The sequence below is a fragment of the Tiliqua scincoides genome, chromosome 2 (assembly GCF_035046505.1).
Source record: "Tiliqua scincoides isolate rTilSci1 chromosome 2, rTilSci1.hap2, whole genome shotgun sequence".
Lineage (NCBI taxonomy): Eukaryota > Metazoa > Chordata > Lepidosauria > Squamata > Scincidae > Tiliqua > Tiliqua scincoides.
Window position 1 is genome coordinate 82,030,731 of NC_089822.1, and position 22,222 is coordinate 82,052,952.

General features: G+C 46.8%; 1 protein-coding gene across 1 annotated transcript; it reads right to left on the bottom strand.

Annotated features, from left to right (window-relative positions):
* Window positions 1–563: 563 nt before the first annotated feature.
* Window positions 564–9,084, bottom strand: LOC136638553 (cyclin-dependent kinase 4 inhibitor B-like). Its single transcript, XM_066612596.1, has 2 exons — window positions 8,944–9,084; window positions 564–821 (listed from the first exon to the last, which is right to left on the bottom strand). Exons 1-2 carry the CDS (start codon window positions 9,082–9,084, stop codon window positions 564–566), a joined length of 399 nt encoding a protein of 132 aa, XP_066468693.1.
* Between the last annotated feature and the right edge of the window lie 13,138 nt (window positions 9,085–22,222).

Below are 22,222 nucleotides of genomic sequence, written 5' to 3' on the forward strand. Positions count from 1 at the left end.
TCTTGTGAAATCTTGCAGAGCAGATGCAGGTGGGAGGGGGGAGTGCCTGTCTGAACACTCCCTTCTTCCAATTTGCACAGAAGAAAATTAGCATGTGTGAAAGAGAGGCTATGATATCACCTTGGGGGTTAATAGGCTAGTTCTCCACACCTGGACACTGTTTCTATGGGGATGTCTGCAAAATCTAATACTCTCCCAGCAATCTGTGCTGTCTAGTAAGAGCTGAGTAAGAAGTTCAGCAAGCCATTTAAGGACTTGATTTTGTTTATAAGCTACTTGGTGAACTTTTTGGTTGAAAAGCAATATATAAATACTGACTGTTGAATAACAACCACAACTTCAATTCACCTCTGAGGACATCTAGGTTAACCCATTTCTGCCCAGCCCACACATGTACACATTTGATCCCTGTTGTGTATATGCAACATTGGGCAGAAACAGCTTCAAGGGCACCAACCTCTACTAGGGCAAACCCAAGGGCCTGTGCAGTAGCTTTTCAGTTCGTCGTTCTCCCCTAGGGGGTGCTCTCTCTCTCCTTTTTCCAACTCAGAGATGGAACCGCATCAGTCAGGCAACCCTTGCAGGTACTGGAGCACGTGGTCCTGCTTTCTTTCTTCAGCCAGATCCAGCGGGAGCCGCCCCCAGTGGTCCTGCAGGTCTAGGCGAGCGCCCCCTTGGAGCAGGACCTTCAGTGTGTCCAGGAACCCTTCTTGGGCCGCGTCATGCACCGGCAGCGTGCCGGTGGAGGGGTCTGGCAGGTTGGGATTTGCTCCGCTTTGGAGGAGCAGCTCTGCCACTTGCGGGCAGCCCATCTTCATCACCTGGAGGAGATGAGCAAGGAGCTTGAGGTGAGCCATCATTAGGACTGGCCTTTGTAGCCTCTATATACCTACAACTGCAGCATTCTCTGAGCTGCGATAGCCAAGATCCCAGGGCTGGGAACTCGAGTCAGTGACTCGGACTCAAGTCGCAAAAATGCATGATTTTGGGTGACTTATGAGTTGCACTCATGGAAGTTTCTGAAAAAGACTCCCCTGACACAGCACTCTTCCCCACGTGTGCTGACTCAAACCTGCCTGTGTCTGGGTGTACTTGCTTACTGTTTTTGTGGCATGGAAAACCTTTTGTGGAGCAAGCATTCCAAAGGGGAGTGCAGCAATTAAGTTCCAGCTGGGAGGCAGGAAAGGGTTAATGTGAGCATGAGTGGGGAGGCAGGACTGGGCTCTCTTTTCCTATCTCTGATAGGAAGGAAGGAATGGATGATCATTGGACAAAGGATGGGCATTGTCATATATTCATTGGCTGAATGAGAGTAGGAGGAGCCACCAAGGGGATTCTTACCTTAGGATTGGTTGGAGAAGACCAGGGAGGGAGGGAGAGGAGAAGTTCATAGTGATCAGGCTTGCCACTCACATGGAAAGGGAGATGGAATTCTCATTGAATGACTGGCTACAGTGGGACTACTTCTGAGTAGGGCTGCAAAGGATCAGGTTGTCCTGGAAAACATTGAGGCTGCTGCTTGTGACCCTCCTTCCTCTTGCCACCTCTGTCCCTGCTCTCTTGCAGTCCCTCCCACCCCTCCTGCCCTATTTACAGATGGGTGGGGACAGCAGGGGAGTGAATAAACAGATGGGGGAGGCTACTGGACTTGAGTGCTTTAGAGTCATTAAAGGGTGACTCAAAAAGTACCCCCTTATGGCTCTTTTTTGAGTTGAGTAGTGGGGGGCAGTGACTTGGCAAAGCAAGGCAAGCCAGGATGGATTTTCCCATCCCTGCAAGATCCTCATCTTAAAGGGGAACAACTCCACATTCATTATTTGGGGATGAATTTGTTCTGTATATTATTCCTCCAAATGCTATATTCAGTGCTTCCCAAACAGCACTGGGACCCACTTTTTAAAACGACAATTTATCATGACCCACTAGATCCCCCCAAAAAGGAATCTAGAAAGAAATTGTATTTATTATGAATAATAAATACAAATTCATAATAATCAGGGTCATGTGATCCTGAGGCTGCTACAGACCCTACACAGAGTATGTGTGTGTAGGCATTTGCTAGACTCTCCTTAGACATGGAGTTCAAGGACTTTCCCCCCCAAACATTTGCAGTTATTCCAAGGTACCCAGAAAGGTGAACTAGAGAGTAAGATGTGCAGTTAGGGACTTCCAGGCTGAAACTGAGTTCACACATGATCTGCAGCATGTCAATTACTTAAAAAAATGGGAAAATGGGACATTTTCATCAGGGATATGAAAATTAGCTCATACCACAAGGCTGGCATTCCAGCTCACCATTTTCTTCTGCAAACTGGGCAAGGGTGCTTGCAAAGTTTTTTGTTGTTGTTTCAAAACCTTTTTCATGACCCACCAAGAATCAGCTCACAACCCACTGGTGGGTCTTGACTCACAGTTTGGGAAACACTGCAGCGTATTTAGATAGCACTGAAGGTGCTAAAAGGGTGAAAAATTGACAAGTGGATGGTTAAAAGCAATGGACTGTTTAGTCTTCATTGCAAGACACCTCCCCCCCAAAAACCCACTGCTTAAGGCTGCAATTCTATTTACAGTTACCTGGGAACAAGCCCCATTGACTATAATGGGACTGCTGAATAGACATGCATTGGATTGGGCTCAGAGGCTGCAATCCTAGCCATGCTTACCTGGGAGTAATTCTACTACTCTGAATAGCCACGCAAAGACCTGAGCTGTAAGTAAATATTTGGGTCTCGCTGGCTTGATTAGATTATTACACCGCTTGTACCAGGTTGCATTTGCAAAAGGCGGGACTCTGAAGTCAAGGCCTTGGAACCATCTCTTTTTAACCTGGAAATTAAGGCTAAATTAATTTTAATTTAACCTTAAAGGTTTAGGGGGGAGGAGATGGAAGGGCTGGAGAGCGGGTGCTGCGTTGATAGGAATGTCAGATCGGATTCTGCAAGGCAGGTCGAAGTAGTGGAGTAGTAGCCTGCTGATTCAATGCTAATTCAATGCTGATTCCGTGCTTGGAGGAGGACTTGGCTTTCCATGCTATTCCTCCCCCCCCTTCTTTGAGGGGCAAAAGGAGGCAGACCCCTTCCTCCAACTGAGTCTGAGTTGAGTGAGTCCTCCAGTTGAGTTGACTCCAACCCGCCCCCGCCTCTGAATCGTGTCACTTCTCCAGTGTGTTACTCCACCGACTACTAGTCCATGACAGAGTTTTAGAAAAAGCGGTCCTTTTTCATAAGCTCACTCAGCGCTCCATCTGAACAGAGCCAATAGCCGCTCAACTCCAGCTCATGCACAGCCCTCCTGATTGAAACAAGGACTTTGCACATTTTCTGGGGGGAGGAAAGGCCGACAAGAGAACTTTGCAGTGGCAGAGCGTTCCACCGGGAGGGCGTCGCTGCGGAGGAGGCCCTGCCGCGTCTAGCTTCTCTGCGTACTTCCAACATAGTCAGCGTTGCCTCCTCAGCAGTTAAGATGCGTGCTAGAAGCGTGATGATTGTTTTTCAAAAAGCCCCTTGCGTTTTCCTTGCAGTGGCAGGGGCTTTCCAAGCCTATTGTGCAGGATCGCAGCTGCAGGAGACACCAAGGAGTAGAAGTCTTCCAACGTGCCCTGGAGACCGTGCTGGAGGATGGCCTGTGCTGGGGAAGAGCTCCCACCGCCTGGACGGCAGCAGCAACAGCAGCCAGACCCGCGTTTCCAGGCCAGTGCAGTGGTCCCCCCTTGCTCATGGACCACACTGCAGGGGTCTCTCGGGGGCTGCTCTGAGAGTTTCAAGGTGGGGGTACATTGAGGGGTAGCCCGTTGGTTCTTTAATGGTCCCTTAGGCAAAAAGGTAAGCGGGGGGGGGGGGAACAACTAGAAAAGAAGGATATAAAGGCGGGGGGGGGCTCTGCTTCTGATCCACCCCAACTACTGACATGCATGCCATAGGAAAGGGGGAATGTTTTCCAAAGGCCTGGAATTGCAACTGACTGTTGACTCCGGTTGTGGGGGAGTCTCTTCAAGCCTAGGATGGCTGACTCTGGACTGTTGCCTTCTGTCCAAGCGCCCCAAGCCATCCAAGGGACGGTGGCGGGGCAGCAGATGGCCTGAGCGCTGCCCTGCGAGCGGCTGTACCAGTGGGGGGCAGCCAAAGGCTTGACCGCTGGTGGCGCCTCCTTGGAACCCCTCCCCCCTTGTATCTCGTCCTCGCCAGCTTCCACCTGTCCTCTCTCCACGGGATCCACGCACGTGATAAGAGAAGGAGAGGAGAGGGGGGAAAAACAGTGGAAGGGCAGGAAGGTGACCAGGCAGGGACTGCGAGCCCAATCCTATGCATGTCTACTCAGAAGTAAGTCCCATTGCAGTAAATGGGGCTTACTCCCAATAAGTGTGGATGGGATTGCAGCCTGCGGCTCTGCACCAGAAGTCCCAGTAGCAGGAATAGGGGAAGGCTGGCTCTGCTGCTTGGACTGGAGAAGCCCTGGTTTCCTCCCAAGAAGCTCACTCAGCCCGTGGACGCGGGAGGTGCCTGTTCGCACGTGCATTGGGCTCAGGAAGGCGGAATCGAGGCTATTGAGCCGCCCTTGCCAAGAGCTGAGGGGAGACGCGCTCAAGGAGGTATTGCTTAGAAAAGCGGCGCACCCAAAAACGCGCGCCTCTCACACCCCACCCAAAGGAACGAGCCAGGCGGAATGCGAGGGGCCCGAAGCAAAGGACCAAGGGGAAGGGACTCCAGGAGGAAGGGGACACACACTGGGCGAAGCGGAGAGTCTGAAGGACCCCTAGTTGTGTCCTTGAGGCCCCGATGCCTCAAGGTCCAGAGGCCCCGATGCCGTGCACGATCCAGATGCTGGCTTCCTGGGAAGACATTCCCGCTGGATTCAAAGAAGGGGCCTGACTTCCAAATAAGGGGGTGCTTTTAAGGAAGACTTCTGGGCCAGTGGACGTGGGACTGAGCCCCACCGACGGGGTCACTGGCCAGGAAGACTGGCTAGGGGAGGACTGCGCATCTCCGGGCTTGGTGCCGAGCAGGATGGTGGCCAAGCGACGAAGGGAAGCGAGGGGATCCCGAGCATCGACCTCTCCTGAGGTGCCAAGACGGTGCTGGCGCGCCGGGCGCTCTTCCTCCGAGCCCAGCGGAGGTGCCTTCACGCCAGACAAGGGGAAGGACCGGAAAGAACCGCATCGACGCCACCAATGGGTGCTGTCGTCTCCTTGGCACCGTGGACCAGGGAGCCACTCTGAGCTGTGGCCCCTTCTTGCTGGAATTTAGTTTGCCAAAGATGTGGGCATCCACACGCACAGGCCTCCCCCGTGTAGTGGCCATCTCCGTTCCCGGAAGGCGGGCAGGAGGAGTCCTGGCTGGCGTCCCCACCAGCGCCTTCCCAGTTGCTTTTTCCACACAGGGCTTCGGCAAACACGAGACACTCCTTGGGGGAAACGACCAAGAGCCTGGTGGGGCTTTGCAGGACAGCCAGTTCCTTGCAGCAGAAGCTTTCGTGGATCGCAACCCGTTCCTAGAGGTGCTTGTTCCCGGCGAGTGAGATAGGTTTACAGCTTAAGCCTTACTGAACACAATGGGCTCACTTCTGAGTAAGGTAAATAGCACCATTTCCAAACACCTCTGCCAACTTCAGCTGATTTGGGGCTACAATCCTACACTCACTTTCCTAGGAATAAGCCCCATTTAACTCACTTCTGAGTAAACACGCATAGGATTGTGCTCGAAGCCCCTTTATCATCACCACGAAGTCCATCCTACACCAGCTCTTGGTGCAGCTGATGAAGTGGGGGCTGTAGTCCACTTGCAGCTCAGTCCGATGACTGTTTACTCAGCAGTAAGCCCCATGAAGCTTAAGTAAATCCAGTAAGTAGTAAGTAAATTCTCTTGCTAGAATTTAGTAAGTAAGCAGTAAGTCCATGGAGCTTATTCACAGGTAAGTGTGTACAGGATTGCAGACTCGAGGTTTTGGTAAAATTAGTTGGTAGCCTTCAAGGGGCGACAAGACTCTCCGTTTTTGCTGCAGCTGGCTGACAGCCCAATCCTATCCACACTTTTCTGGGAGTAAGCGCCATTGATGCTAATGGGGCTTACTTCTGAGTAGACATGCATGAGATTGGGCTGTAAATTCAATCTATGCATGTCTACTCAGAAGTCAGTCCAATTACAGCCAGTGGGCCACTTACTCACAAGTAAGTGTGGATAGGATTGCAGCCTAAAGCAATGGAAACGGTTCCCTGCTGGTATGATATTAATGTTTGCAATCATGACAGTTTCTTATGTAACCAACTTTGGTTAAAAGAAAAGCCACCCTTGCTAAATTAAAACAAGGTGAAAGTCTCCCCTGGGTAACAACGATGGCTTAAGTGCCCTTGTTGGTTGGCCAACCTGCAGTAAGTCCGTGTAGATCCAAGCTGCTTCTAGTTCTTGTCGAGATCTGGATTCCGTCCGTGCGCAGGTATTTATTTGGAAGGTTACTCAATGCTCCTTGTGCCATACTTTCTTGGGAACTCCCTTCGCAGGTAATGTGGCATCCGGCAAATGGAACATTCTTTAGATCCACCTAGCACGTTTCAAACTAGCGTGCATCCTAACCATTGACCCAGAACTGTATCAGCCTCTCTCTGTGGTGACTGGCTCAGAAAATCATGGGGCACAATCCAGGCCACTAAAAATAAGCCGATAAGGCTTCCCACTCTAATCAGTGGGGTAGGCACCCTGGCTCTCAAAAGTATTTCCTGGGAACTGCCAGCCCAATCCTATGCACTTCTAAGCAGAACCAAGTTCCATTATAGTTCCATTAGTGGCATTCACTCCCAGGTGTGGATAGAATAGCAGCCCTAGAGCCCAATCCTATGTATGTTTATTCAGAAGTAAGTCCCATTATAGTCAATGGGGCTTACTCCCAGGTATGTGTGGATAGGCTGGCAGCCCTAGTCCCATTTATTTCAACGGGACTTCTTTCCAAGCAAGAGTTCCACTGTCTGGGCACATGCAAGTTTACTCAAAAGAAAAAAAACACACCACCATTGTTTTACAAGGGGGCGTACTCCCAAAGGCATAGGATCACACAGCCTTGGGATCACAAGCGTAAGAAATGCAAATATCAATATAACTTTCTCTAGCTCTCTCCCATCAGGTGGCAGGGTGTTCCGTGGACCTCGGTTCCTAGAAAGGCGGTGGAGGGGAGGAACAAAGGTCCTCCTTTCGGTTGTCACTAAATCCACACGATGCACGATTTCTGCCAACGAATCCTTGCTCTCTCTGATAAGAAAGAGGACTCTTTTTCCAAGCAGCGCCTCCGAGGCTGTGAGCGATGCGAAGCGCCGTCTCTGGTATGGCAATCTCGGCTACCCAGTCACGCCGATAAGGGAAATCCCAGGTCCCTCTTTAAATCAGCCTTTCCCCCTTGTTAGACGAGATGAATAAGATCGAGGCTTCACTTAGCTTCCGCTATTAGTCTAAGGTTCCCTCGAGCTGCCCAATTCTCTGCATATCTACTCAGAAGTAACTCCCATTATAGTCTATGGGGCTTACTCCCAGGTAAATGTAGATAGGATTGGAGCCTAGGACTGTCATCCGATGCACACTCACTTCCAGGTCAGTCCCACTGAGTTTAATGGAATTTACTTCTGAGTAGACATGCCTAGGCTTCTGCTGCAAAACATGTTTTGCATCGCTAGGGCAGCCTGGGGGGGGGGGGGCTTCGAAACCCTCACTAGGACATCAGCACTATTGGATCGTAGGTGACAGGGTCGCTCCTTTTCGCTGGCATTTAACTTTTAATAAAACCCCAGAAAAAAATATATTTCTACCCCGCAAAGGTGATTCCTTTCTGTTGTTGGGATCTCTCTACAGCTCCTAGGTCCTTGGATCCTTCCGCCCCACACCTGTGAAGGGAGTTCAAGTGTGGAGCAAGGACCTGGGAACCTGCTACATCGCTCCGATCTCCTTGGTCACACACCCCTTGTTCCGAGTGTACTCACGAAGGGCGATGCGCGCTGCCCAGGGCGTTAAATGGCGATCTCGGCGTGGGCGTGGAACCGGTTTTTCCCCATTTCAGCGCATCAGACCAAGTCATCTGATTTTGGAAGGGGATATTTGGTACCCAAGGCGAGAAGGAGGGACAAGAGAGCGGAAAGGGCGTGTAAAAGGGCAGGCATCGTTACCACACACACACCAAAACACACTAGAACAGCGGTTCCTCCACTGTGGGTTGGGGCCCGCTGGTGGGTCGCGACCTGACTTTTTGGTGGGTTGCCAAAGGGTAATAGATAGAGCAGATACCCAATTGCCTGAACAGCCTCCGTCTCAAAACTGTAGCTCCTCATTACCCTGCAAAGAGCTCAGCTCCTGCAGTTTGCAAGCATGTGTCAATATTGAGAGTCACATGTTTGAGGGTCTTTTTCTAATCATTTTTACTTTAAATAAATAAATAAAATGTTACTTCTTTCTAGATCTCCTTCTCGAAGTCTGGTAAACCTAGGTGAGTCCTGATAAAGAGGCATTTAAAAAAGTGGGTCCGGGCGCTAAGAAGTTTTTCAGAAAAGTTCTGAAAAAGAGCAGAACCTACTTCAGTCACACGTATTTCGAGTGTGTGTGTGTGTGGGGGGGGGGGTTGGAATCTACTCTCTGTTGTTGATTTCGTCTGGGGGGGATTGGGGAGTCGGTGGACGGTCAGCTTTACAACTACTTGAAGCGAGTCAGCCAACCCCTCCTCCCATTGTAGTAGGGTCAGCTGCCGAAGCAGCGCGTTTTGGATCGGATCCTGCAGTCCAATCCTGCTGAATTAAGTGGGCTTGACCGACAACCCAATCCTATGCATGTCTACTCAGAAGTAAGTCACATTGCAGTCAATGGGGCTTACTCCCAGGTAAGTGTGGATAAGATTACAGCCTGAGACTTGACTCCGACTGGACCGCCTTCTACTGAGAGCCTCTGCCCCTCCCCTTATCCTCCCCGAGCGACCCACCTGAATGGGGGTCCTGCCGAAGAAATTCACGCCATTGGGGTCCGCCCCGCTCTCTAGCAGACTCCTGACCTCTTCCAGATGCCCCCGGGCAGCCGCGTTGGCCAGCTGGTGAGCTCGCTCGTCCCCACCTGGCTGCTCCATGGTCGCTCCAGCAGCATCCACCCACCGGACGGGGGCATCGACTTGGCCGGGCCTCGCCCGTCCTTCCTTCCTCCGCTGCAGGTCTGGCCGCTCGCAGGGACTGCAAGGCGCGCTCTCTGCCCCCTCACCTTTACACTTGCGCACGAGTGACCGGCGCCTCTCCGCACTTTTATGCGCTGGCCTGGCTCGACCTTGCGCTTCGTCAGATGTTTGTCTGCCGCCCTCCTCGAAGCGCTGGTGAGCCGGCTGGGGTCTGCTCGCGGGCTCCCTCCCGCGGTGGCCGCAGGAATGGCGAAAAGAAGCTCTGCTTTGGATACTGTGTAGCGCATGCGTCCCAAGCGGTTTCTTCAACAGCTGAGTGGTTGGCACTGAGCGTGCCCTCTGGGGAACTTCCCTCGCCAGTCTGCCTGGGAGCGGCTCTGCGCATTACCCAGGACGAGTCGCTCCAGTGCTGTGAGTGTCACACTTTTTTTTTTTAATGCTCCCACTGAAAAGCAACCTGAGTGCAGGAAAGTAGCCTAGCAAGGAGTGGCTGACTAGCCAAACCAGACTTCTTGTATGCTAGTGAGTGTTTCTCAAACTGTGGGTCATGAGCCAATTTCAAGTGGGTCCCCATTCACTTCAATATTTTATTTTTAATGTAGTATTGATGCTTGACTTGATGGCAGACTTGATGCTGCCTTGGTATGTGACTGCATTTGGGGAATCTATACTTTTAACAGGCTGTTGTGTATATGATTTTAGTCAATGGGACTTACTCCTGGGTAAGTGTGGGTAGGATTGCAGCCTAGGATTGTGAAAAATTTTCCTGCTTAATGATGTCACAACATCACTTCTGGTGGGTCCTGACAGATTATCATTCTAAAAAGTGGGTCCCAGTGTTAAAAGTTTGACAGCCCAATCCTATCCACACTTTCCTGGGAGTAAGCCCCATTGACTTTAATAAGACTTACTTCTGAGTAGACATGCATAGGATTGGGCTGCCAGAGTGCTAGCTCGATGTTAACTAATATTTGAGGGATTTCTGTTGTTGGGGTACACTTAAAAACCTGACACCCCACCTTGTCCACAGCCAGAAGTGGTTCACTCTGAAAGGCCACTTTTGGAATTTTCTGCTGTAATTTGTTAGTTTTCTGGTTTGCAAAGATTTTTTCTCTTTTTGGATACCTGCCTGCATTTTTGTTTGCTTAAGAACATAAGAACATAAGAACATAAGAACAGCCCCACTGGATCAGGCCATAGACCCATCTAGTCCAGCTTCCTGTATCTCACAGCGGCCCACCAAATGCCCCAGGGAGCACACCAGATAACAAGAGACCTCATCCTGGTGCCCTCCCTCACATCTGGCATTCTGACATGGCCCATTTCTAAAATCAGGAGGTTGCACATACACATCATGGCTTGTACCCCATAATGGATTTTTCCTCTAGAAACTCGTCCAATCCCTAGGCTAGATGCCAGCACCACATCCTGTGGCAAGGAGTTCCACAGACCGACCACGCGCTGAGTAAAGAAATATTTTCTTTTGTCTGTCCTAACCCGCCCAACACTCAATTTTAGTGGATGTCCCCTGGTTCTGGTATTATGTGAGAGTGTAAAGAGCATCTCCCTATCCACTCTGTCCATCCCCTGCATAATTTTGTATGTCTCAATCATGTCCCCCCTCAAGCGTCTCTTTTCTAGGCTGAAGAGGCCCAAACGCTGTAGCCTTTCCTCATAAGGAAGGTGCCCCAGCCCCGTAATCATCTTAGTCGCTCTCTTTTGCACCTTTTCCATTTCCACTATGTCTTTTTTGAGATGCGGCGACCAGAACTGGACACAATACTCCAGGTGTGGCCTTACCATCGATTTGTACAACGGCATTATAATACTAACCGTTTTGTTCTCAATACCCTTCCTAATGATCCCAAGCATAGAATTGGCCTTCTTCACTGCCGCCGCACATTGGGTCGACACTTTCATCGACCTGTCCACCACCACCCCAAGATCTCTCTCCTGATCTGTCACAGACAGCTCAGAACCCATCAGCCTATATCTAAAGTTTTGATTTTTTGCCCCAATGTGCATGACTTTACACTTACTGACAACAAAACTTGCTTGTTTTGGTTGCTGTTTCTTAAGGGTTTTAAATGTTGTTTTATATTAGTGGTTTTATTTAATACTGTTTTGTATACCTGACGGCATAGTGGCACAGCTAGGCCTTACTTGCACCCATTACTTGGCTGTGCCAAGTGTTGGGTGTATTCTGTATTGGATGCACTGCATTGTTGAAATTATTGCATTTTTACTGTATTTTTTGGGTTTTGTATTTTTTTATCTATTGTAAGCTGCTTTGGGTGCCTCACTATGAGGAAGGGAAGGGAAGGAAAGGAATAATAAACAATCCCATAAATCAATAAATTTCAGGTCACTGCCTGCTTCTCCTTAAGCAGGATGGTTCTGTTTGACAAGTGTGTGCAGAAGAGACAATGCCGTCTGGGTGGCTTCTGGTTGAAGTCCCAGTGTAGCAAGACCAATGAGAAGCACCACTCTCAACAGTGATGTTTCCTGCATGACAACTGTTCATATGGCTAGACTGAAGGTACATATTTCAGCACGTTATCCAGCAACAAATCAGGGTTTGCTAACCAGCATACACTCAGGAAAAAAGCCAATTTTTTGTCTGTATTTGTTTATTTCTTCAGATGCACATTTTTAGGTGCAGGGTAAAACACCAGGCAGGATAATCCTATGATCTTGTTATTTACAGTGGTGTGGCCAGTTACTTTCTGCTTTCATAAAGAAGTCGAAGGCACAATAAGAGCGGCAGAGAAAAGAGCAAACAAACAGCAACGGCCACTCCTACAGGGACTCTGGCATCACAGTTACCACTCGCCAACCACAGCAGTGCTCCAGGAGAGGAGTTGACTCCCCTGGAAACAAATAAAGGTAACTTGCAAACAGCCACACTCTTGCCTGGGAAACATACCAGGGCCATGCAGATAAGGAAGGGCTGACACACCTGTCAGCCAACATGACTGCCCAAGGGTAGGCATCATACATAAAGAGCCCCTGTGGAAACAAGGCCTGTGTGCCATGGAGAGAGAAGAGTATAATAATGTCAGCTGATAGACCTTTCATATCCTCCTCTGTGAGTAGATACATTTGAATCCAGGGCTGCAATCCTATGCACCCTTTCCTGGGAGTAAGCACCATTGAATTCAAAGGGACTCACTCTGAGAAGATTGGGCTGTGTGGTTGTAGCTGTCATTTATTTCAATTCAGACACTGTCATTTATTTCAATTCCATTCAGGCAGCTGATCAGCTAAAACAAGTCCAGACTTGCCCTGCTACATGTCCTATCAGAGGGAACCATCTCAGGGCATGCCCAGACTTGCTCAGCTTTATGTCAAGGAATCATTCCTAAATTAGATTCTGCCCTCCAGTCAATTTCGCATTTTCTATCAGTGAAGATGTTTCATAGGCATCTGCAGTTCAGGTTTTCATTAGAACTGTTCAGCCCTGAGTTTGGAAAAGCTTTCCTCCCTGAAGTCATGCTGCATCTCCTGCCAAGAGGGAAACCAGAGAACTTGGGTCTTTTAATTTACTGCCTCAGTTCCTGTGGCTCTGAACCTTCTGTATTTTGATTTTTGATCTCTTCTACCTACCTGTTTCCTGTGACTCTGGAACAATGTTGCTCTTTTGTATTTCCTTGGCTATAATTACAGTATATGTTCTTGGTGTTGTAATAATTCCATTTTTTAGTGTGTTCTGATTGGAGGGGATTCCAGCTACTCCTATGTCATCTTGCTGACTGTCCAGCAAGTTACTGAGAGGATATATTAATCTTCTACCAAATTATGGTGCAATGTTATAATTCTGCAATGCCAGTCTGGGTGGCATTGAATATGGTGCACACCCTTGGGTGCCAGCTCTATAACAGGCATCCTTGGTGGCCCCAGTTCTGCTGACAGACATACTATGGATGCCTGCACAGTGCTGTGCTGATATGCCTCTGATAGTGGTGCAACTATGCAGGGTAGACTCCCCTTCCCTGAGGAGACCTCTGGTGGCTGCCCCATGGTAGCAGGATATAACAGTAGCCGCTTTGGCGCTGCTGCACCCTGCTGTGGCACCATGCTCAGGATTGGGCTGTAAATCCCCTACTATGGAAACCAGAACTCTGATGATAGGGTGTGTGGCATGGAGCCATACCTCTCTGGCCTTATGTGATCCGCACTTAAGGTGATGTGTGCCATATTCTATCCCCCTTCCTGGGCCTGATCTGCCGACATAGGGCAACATGGACATGCATCAGCGATTTTGCTGGCACAGGCCTGAGTCGTCCTATTGTGTCTGCTGGGGATTACTTCAAAGAGATGTACAGCAAGCAAAATGTCCCCACCAGATGCCGCTGCATCAGTGCTGGAGAATTTAGTTAGGATTGGCCTGTCAATGGGGTTTATTGCTGAGTAGATCTTTATAGGCATGCACTGATATTTACTTATAATTAAGGGGTTAGGACATGGAGAAGTGCACTTATAGTGCATGTCTTTATACTGAAAAAGACATGGAGTATGTGCACTTATAAAGAGGGACAATCCTCATCTAATCTTCCTGTAAGATCTCATCACAAAAGCAAACTGAAGACGAACCTAGTTTGGAGATCAGTTCTCTGGACCTGGACTTTCAAATACAAGAGGACCAGCATTATAGTACAGGTGGAGCCTATATTATCCAAGAATTTTGGATTCAAGGATTTGGCTCAAAATGGGTCCTCTGGACCCCACTGAGCCAGATTCAGCCCAACCTGAAGCCTCCAGAATCAACCAGAGCTGTGCTCTTCTGTCACCTCCTGAAGCTTTTCTGAGGCCTGTGGAAGTTGTGTACAGTCTCTACGGGCTTCAGAAAGGCCTCCAGGAGTCCTAGAAAGGCACTTCCAGTTTTCAGCTGGTCCTCAGAATGACTCTGGATATGACCAGAGCAAGACTTCGTTCATGTTTGGAGCTTGGTGGTGCCTGAAATTCACATGACTTTGGTATCCACGACGGGTCCAGGGACAGAACCCTTGCAGATAACAAGGGTTCACCTGTAGTGGCAAAATCCTTTGATTTACAATGAAAATATTATTCAACATGTTTCAGAGCCCAAAAGGGCTACAGTCATTTTATATGGGTAAAATTTTATATTGCCCTAATTAAGGACAATTAATATTTCCCAACAAGGCTTTCAAAAGCTTTTGGAATTTAAAGGAGGCAACATCAATTTGTGCTGTTCCCTAATATTAATTGAAAACCTGGTGATACAGGGTCCTCCTTAAAACATAGAACAGGCTTTGGATTATTGAATGGCTATGACTTGTAGAGAACTGGAGATTTGTAAAGGCTTATCCTTGAGTAGACTACATATTAATATCTGACACTTTTACTCACACAGTAAAAGCTACAGATATTGGATGTATCATTGTATCCGACCACAATCCAGTCATTACAATTCTACAATTTAATAACAGACAACCATATTCACCAATATGGTTAAAACCAACATTACTTCACAGACAAATCTCAAGAGAAAAGATTAAAAAAGAAAGTGCTATTTTCAGAACAGTGTTATAAAAGACCCTTCACAAGGGATGCAGCCAAAGCTGTTTTAGGAGGCATTTGCATCTCTGAACTGAACATTCTCTCTCTCTCTCTCTCTCTCTCTCTCTCTCTCTCTCTCTCTCTCTCAAAGCAGGGAGCTGGTCACTGCACAGAGATGCAAGCTGGGAGCCAGACAAGACAGGTGTGAGGCCAGCCAAGGGGCTCACCTTAACCAGCTAGGTACTCATGATCGACCAGTAACATGCATGGCAGGGACAAAGGAAGAGGGAGAGGCTGGTCTAGGGCCCACAATGGCCTCTCCACAAAGCTGTCCTATAAGTACCCAACCGCAGCAGGAGACAGGCAAAGGGCAACTCATCTGGCATTTAACCTTGGCATTACCACAAACAGAAACACTTGGCTGGGAGACAGTATCACATGGACCTGTCTGAGTGAGTAGGCAATCACTGGGCTTTCACTTCATGGGATACAGGATGCCTATTACTTTTGAACCAAGAATGTCCCCTTAACAGCAGCTTCATGGCATGCAGCACACAGAGCTGTTGTGGGAGAGGGAAATCGCAAAAAAAAAAAAAAAGGGATGTGCAGAGGGCTGTTTCCATGAGCACAACTTTGCTTATGAACACCACCCTATATGCACTTTTTGGCTATTTTCTCTGTCAACAGATCTTCCTGTGCCACATCCCATGCCATTCCAAAAGGTTTCCTGATCCTCAAGATTTTTTGGGGAGGGGGGGCTTGGTGTTACTGGGTATACTTTTTAAACACATGTATCATGCACATGGGATTTTGTGTGCTGGTATCCAGTGCAGTGGCCAATGGCACAGTTCTATGATTCAGTGGGGAAGGACAAGGGAGCTGATGATAAAAAGGTACAACAAAACAAATTTAATGTGGATATAGCTAACAATAATGGGGAACAGGGAACCAAATAAAACCATGCCTAACTAAGCGTTAGTTAGGCCTAACTTAACCACTCATTCACAGCTGGCTGAACAATACAATGCATCTCACTACCATTCATTTGCTGTTAGACCCCAATCTGAAACAGGGAGAAAAGAGAAAAAGGGGGGAAGGAGCTCAGAAGTCCTTAGAAGGGAAAAGCAGGGTGTAGTAGTGTGAACACAGAAGGGGAAAAGAAGTGGGGGAAGAGATGCAGAGAAACTATGTTGGTTTCCCAGAGAAATTTGGGATTAAGGAAGTGGGAGTTTTGGGGTGTAAGGAAGGAGGGATGGGGAGGAAGGTTGAAGAATTAACTTGGAAAGCAGAGAGAAAGGTTTCCTTGGTTTGCACAATGGAGAATGATTGTAGTGGACAAATGGCTTTCTGTCACTTGAAACAAGAGCTACTGGGAAGGGGTGAAACTGGAGGCAGGCCACATGATCACATCATTCACTTGGGGGGGGGGGTTAGTCACTTGCACCAAATACTCCCTCCTAACTGGCATTGTAGCTGCTCGAAGAAGGTCCTGGCCTCCTGGCAGTGTGATTAGCTGATGTGGTAGTTAAAGGAGTTTGTTTGGGAAGGAGGCCCAAGACTAATCACAAGTTTCCACTGAAGCAGTTCAAAAACTGACTCAGTCCACTCTCACACGGTGCTCACCCAGAGAGAAGAAAAGTCACAAGTTCAGAGTGTCTCTTCAATTTGACTGTGTACTTGACAATGAAAAATAGCAGGCAGTCTATGGGTTGATGATGAGGCTGTGCCAACAACCAAGGTTACCATTCCATCTGTGCTGAGTTGAGTGTTGTTGCAAGAGCTGCAGGGCAAGGGAGGCAAGACCAGGCAAGTCTCTGGAGTAAGACAGGGTTCCCAGGCAGAAAGAGGGCTATGAAGCAAACTTCCGACTATCAAGCAGCAGCCTTGACCAAAAGAGGGACGCCGGGCAAGAGAGCCAGAGCTGCTTTTCTGAATGGAAAGGGTGCACTGAGTGGTGGCCCACAAGGTTAACTGTCCAGCAAACAATGATTGCTGTGGGAGAAGAAGTGAGAGAAAGAGTGGAAAGGAAATGGGGGTTATTGACCCTGGCTGCTGGCTTGGCACAGTGGTCTTTGAATGGCAGCTGGAGTGGAAGTGGTTTCATGCAGCACCAGTGAGTTAAACACACAGCAGGCTGGCAGCAAGGCCAGAGAAGGGAAGAATGAAGAACACTAGGGTCTAGTACTGTATAGATTTTTCATCCTTAGAATTCTATGGGATCCTTTGTAGGTTGGACTCAAAGAACCCTTCTTTGTTAGTTGAGTAGATGCACCTGGTAAGGCACAGTAGCTAGTTCACGAGGTCTTTTGGTTCACTAACATGCTTCCTTGATTGAGTTTAGCCATGGGTTTGATGAGGACAGCTAGAGTTGAGGATCCTTCTTTTGTTTTGCTGTTTTTCCAGAAGTCTGGAGTCCTTGGGAGATAGTTACAATTCCAAGGTAGGATTTGCTGCACCAGCAGAGTGCAGTTGCTTTGAATTTTGGAGCAAGCAAGCTCCACCTGGGTCACTGAATAGGGGTGGTGGGGTGATTGTCTCTGGTAATCAAAAGCATGGCCTTCCTCTTGGCCTGTGGATCTGAGACCTTTTTACCATCACATCAGAAAATAGCAAAATTAATGGTCTGGGTCCTGCTTCCCTAGTGAATACCCAACAACAAGCACACACATGCACATGTTCCCCACACATGTTAAAAGAAAAGGGATGAAATGAATAACCAGGCAGTATTGGGGAGCTGTCCTAGTGGGAGGGGTTGGGGAAGATAGCTTGCAATTGTGCTAAGACTAAAATACAACCCCATGTATTTAACACCAGCGATGCCAGACTGTTCCATTTGGCGAGGACAGTACTAATTCTTGCCTATGAATGAAAAACCTGGAACTCCCAAAAAGAAGTAGCTTCATCAGGTGTGCTGGCAGTGAACAATACCATGGAAATAATACTGTGTTTTCCCCCAGATGTGCCTTATCCAGGCTTGAAAAACCGTCGTACCTCAATAAAGCAAAGATGTGGTAAGACTATTCTAGTTTCACTTTCATGCATTCTGCAGTTCTTGTTTTTCTTGCTCTCGACACAATCAAATATGGTTCTTTGGCATACAGCCTGCTGTTAATCAAGGGTGATAAAGATAATATAAGTTATGTTGGTGTACTGAAATATGATTAGGGAGGAGACTGTCATGGAACAGCTGAATAGAGGCCAAAGGCCATGTCACCAGTTCAGTTCGGATCCCAGAGTAACTTTCTCAGCTTTTGAAGCATTTAATTTACATACATGGTGTTCTTAAGGCTACAATTGTCCTATATACACTTTCCCAGGAGTAAGCTCCACTGAACACAATGGGACTTTCTTCTGAGTAGACATGCCAAGGACCATGCTTTAAAAGTTTCATAGAAGTTGATCTGTTGTCATAGTGACTTACAATAAAATGAAATTCACATGTGCTAAGCAGGAAGCAAATTTTTAAACAACATTTGGAAAACCTGTTTCTGCAAGATGGCAAAAGAAGAATGATCTGGAAGGTGAATGATTGGAGGGCTATGGTAATGTTTCACTGAGTCTGGCCTAACTGCTGTTGGACCTTGACTGTCAAGGCTTCAGGCTTCTGTCCAGGCTCCAGAAGAATCTCCCACAGCTTAGGCTTGCCAGACTGTTTTATTTCATTCTGTAAGCGGGCTGTACAGGAGAGCACCTCTGAGCATAAACAGAGTGCCTGTCTCACTGCTGTGTAAACATTGTGTTCTTTTTTTCCTCAGATCCAAAAGGTGGGACTTTTAATCAGAGAGGAGCTTTCAGACAGGCCTCTTCCCTGGCATACTTCTTCATTTCCCATAATAAGTTCAGAATATGGGAGCTGTTAGGGGAAAGACTGGTGCAAGGAGAGAAGCACATTGCTATTTAGCCATGGCTAATAAAAAAAACTGGTCAGGCTTTTCCCTAATTAGTCATCAAATAATCTAACGTAAGAATTTAGTACTGGCAATTAGGACACTGTTTTGTAAGATACTGGTAACTGAGTCTCACTTTTGTCTGGCTTAAAGCTGGGAGGCACCCTTCATTTTTATTCCCTCATGTTTTAATTTTTCAAGCATATATGTATTATCCACTCTGGGGGAAAAAGGCCTCCCCGTGATTCTGCATAAGTCAGTGATCTAGAGTGCCACTAGATTAAAAAGACACAAATCCAAAGCAGCGACTCATGCAGAGATACTGCAGAAAATCTTCCTTGAGAGTGGGAGATTGGGTTCAGTCTCTGGATCAAGACTGAATGATCCATTCACAGGTGAAGGTGATGCAGGTGAAGCAGAATTATCTACCTCGAGCTGAAGCAATGAATTGGAGAGAGGGTTGAGGGGCAGCCTCTTTTGTGAGTGGATACTCTGAGCTCACAGAAGCCTTTAATGATTTGATTTATTTACTAACTATGACTCATGAGCAGTGTTCACGGCATGTTAGTGTGCTTAGCACACAGTAAGTATATTATTAGGTTAGGGTGTGGAGGGGCATTGAAACTTATAGCACCAAGGACAGCTCCATTCCTGTTAACTCTTTAGTACGCAGCCCAGAACCTACTGAGCATTGCACCGGGGCGTATCTGTCAACCAAAATGTGCCAGATGTGTTATTCTGGTTGAGGCATTTCTGCCCAACGTTGCATATGCACAACAGGGATCAAATGTGTATACCTGTGGGCTGGGCAGAAATGGATTAATTAAAAATACAAAAAGTATATGCAAACACAAAACAGCAATAGCTTGATAAGAAAAAAAGCCTGAATCACCTACTTCTCTCTTTCCTTATTTCTTTCCCCATTCCCCCATTCTTTGCAGAATTCTTTGGGACATAAATAAAGTGACTTGTGTTCCATGTTGATATTTGATATTCCAATATTTATTTAATTAAAAGATTTATATACCGCCTTTCCTATACTGAATAAATTCCACCTTTCCATAAATTTATCTGTTACTTCATCTCCATTTGCTCTTTTGACATACATTAGTATTTCCATGAACGCTGGAGTGCAGATCTTATACTATTCCATTATGGTCATGAGGTCCTGTGCTTTCCGCTTTCTATCTACAAAAGTTCTTGCTGTAGTCAGCAAACATGTCATCCACCTCACATTTTCTTCAAGAACTATTCCTTAATAGAGCCAAACAACATTCAGATCAATCCAAACTGCTGTGCTTTACAGCAGTTCTAAAGTGTGACCCACCATTCTGTGCAGCTAGTCCGCCACTACAAGCTGTGTGTGACTGCAGCTGCATGGCTGTGGCCTCCAGTAAGTCAATGTCAGGGATGGGAGAAGTGGTGAGGTAAGGGGGAGGAATAGGGTGGTGGGGTTGGTGCTGAAGCCAGAAGGGGACATTACAGTGTATCCTATCCCACTTTCGCAGCCTCAAGCTACCTCCAAGGTCCAGTCAGATTTGTACCAGCAAAGTAGTTGGTGCAATTCTCAATAGACCCATTGGGGCAGCAGATGCTTGCACCAAGGCAAGAGAAATGTTTCCTTAACTTAAGGAGGCCTCCAGGACCTGAGGCACTTCCATGGGATGCAGCGTGTACCCTGTTGGTGTGGCTGAAGCAGTGGGTGCAGACTTAGGTTGGACCAGAGGCGTCACTAGGGTTTGTGTCATCGCCATGATGGACCTCCCAGACCAGACCATACAGAATAAATTGCAATATCAAATGCACAACCTAAATGCCATGACATAATTAGGTGTAATCCCCATTAACTTTATTTTACTATGCTGTATAATAGTACAAGTCACTCAACAAATGAGTAACACACTAAAAAAAACAGCCAACTTGGTGACACAGAATTGAATAAGAATTCTGGTATTAGTTCTGATACATGGAAATGAGAGCTGTCTCATGCTAACACCTTATTGGTTCCCTGCTGTGTCATAACAACACCTCATTGGTTTTCAGAACCATCAGTTTCAATTATGAGAAAATCTACTTTTTGTTACATAAGGCAGTTGTGTTTTTCTTTTTCTGGTTATTTGGCTATAATGTTTGATAGGATACAGATAGAATCATAAGAGTTGGAAGGAACTACAAGGTCATTAGTCCAACTGACTGCCTGTAGTAGGAAATTCTCAGAGAGCATCTCCATCAGGTGCTTGTCGGGCCCCTGTTTAAAGATACCCAGATATTTCAAGATGGTTGTTTCATTGCATTCTGCATTAAATTTATAGAACAATGTATAAAATGATGGCATTTTTCAAAAATACCAAGATTTTAACCATTTTGGCACTAGTGGTGTTACCACCCTCCCCCCCCCCCCCCGAGTGGGTCACCCATGCAGTCTGCATCTCCCACACCACCTAGTGATGTCACTGGGTTGGATCAGGCTGTCTGGTAAAGAAGGGTAAAACATAATTTGTTATATCCTATATCATATTTACAATCCCTCTGCTTTCATCCCATACCTTATGACAAGTGCAGAAATAATTCAATGCACTGATTCTTGCTCCAGTACATCTTCAGGATAGAGCTGCCTGTAAATTGTAAATGTCAGGGTCAAGTGACAGCTCCATCGTAGTTTAAAGACACTTTCTCCAAGTGGAATGGTTATCAGGTTTTTATTGCTGTTGTGTCACAATTTTTCTAATGTGAAACCTTCTTTCAAGTCTCACTCATTTATCCACATAGCCTGGTTGGGCCTTTGTTCTTTCTGGAAAATGCGAATATCTCCTCCTAATTTGTCCCTTATACAGGGTTCAAAAGCAGTCTTTATGCTTCTGCTAACACCACAGTGGTTCATATTTTTGAACCAATATTCTCGCAAAATCTCTCATCTGCAGATACTGGAAAATGCAACTATTCTTCCTTCTCTTTCCCAGTTCTCCTCATGTGACAACACCATACCAACACTCAACCATTCTGATCCCTGGACTATTTCAGATAAATACAAAACTCTGATCTTCCCAAACATTTCTATCAATGAGAGCTGCTTATTACAGAACACTGATGTTAAAGGTGAACAAGCTGGCCTAAATATAGTTTCTGAACCATGAGTGGCATCTCACCTAGCACTTTTCCTCACAAATAGAAGCTTCCACTCTGAGTGAAAAGGTTGTGTTCTGCTCACAGAAGGTGTTCCTGCAAATTGGGATGCCATCCTATATCTTAAACACACATTGTACTGAAAGTAGTGGAATTTCCTCCACTTTTTTCATCAGTCCTCAAACCACAGCAAGTCCATGAACTAATTGCCTATTTCTTCCTGTTTTGTTTGTTTGTTTACAAATTTATATCCCAATTTATCTCCCAAGTGGACATTCAAAGTGGCTTACAAAAAGTCAATAAAAACAATAAAATACAATATAAACATTAGTAATCTAAAAAACCTAATTAAAAGCCAGTAGCCAAAAGCAGAATAATAATAATAATAATAATAGGTATTTATATACCGCCTTTCTTGATCTTTATTCAAGACTTTATTCAAGGCGGTTTACATAGGCACGCTTTATTTAAATCCCTTATTAAATAGGGATTTTTACAATTTGAAAGAAGGTTCTTTCTTTCAAGAACCACTACATTCAGGTGTTTCATTCCGATCTGGCTTCACA

Coding starts and splice junctions, on each gene's coding strand:
- LOC136638553 (XM_066612596.1), bottom strand. CDS start 9,084: ATGGAGCAGCCAGGTGGGGACGAGCGAGCTCACCAGCTGGCCAACGCG. Junction 822..8,943: donor TCGGCAGGACCCCCATTCAG/GTGGGTCGCTCG, acceptor CATCTCCTCCAG/GTGATGAAGATGGGCTGCCC.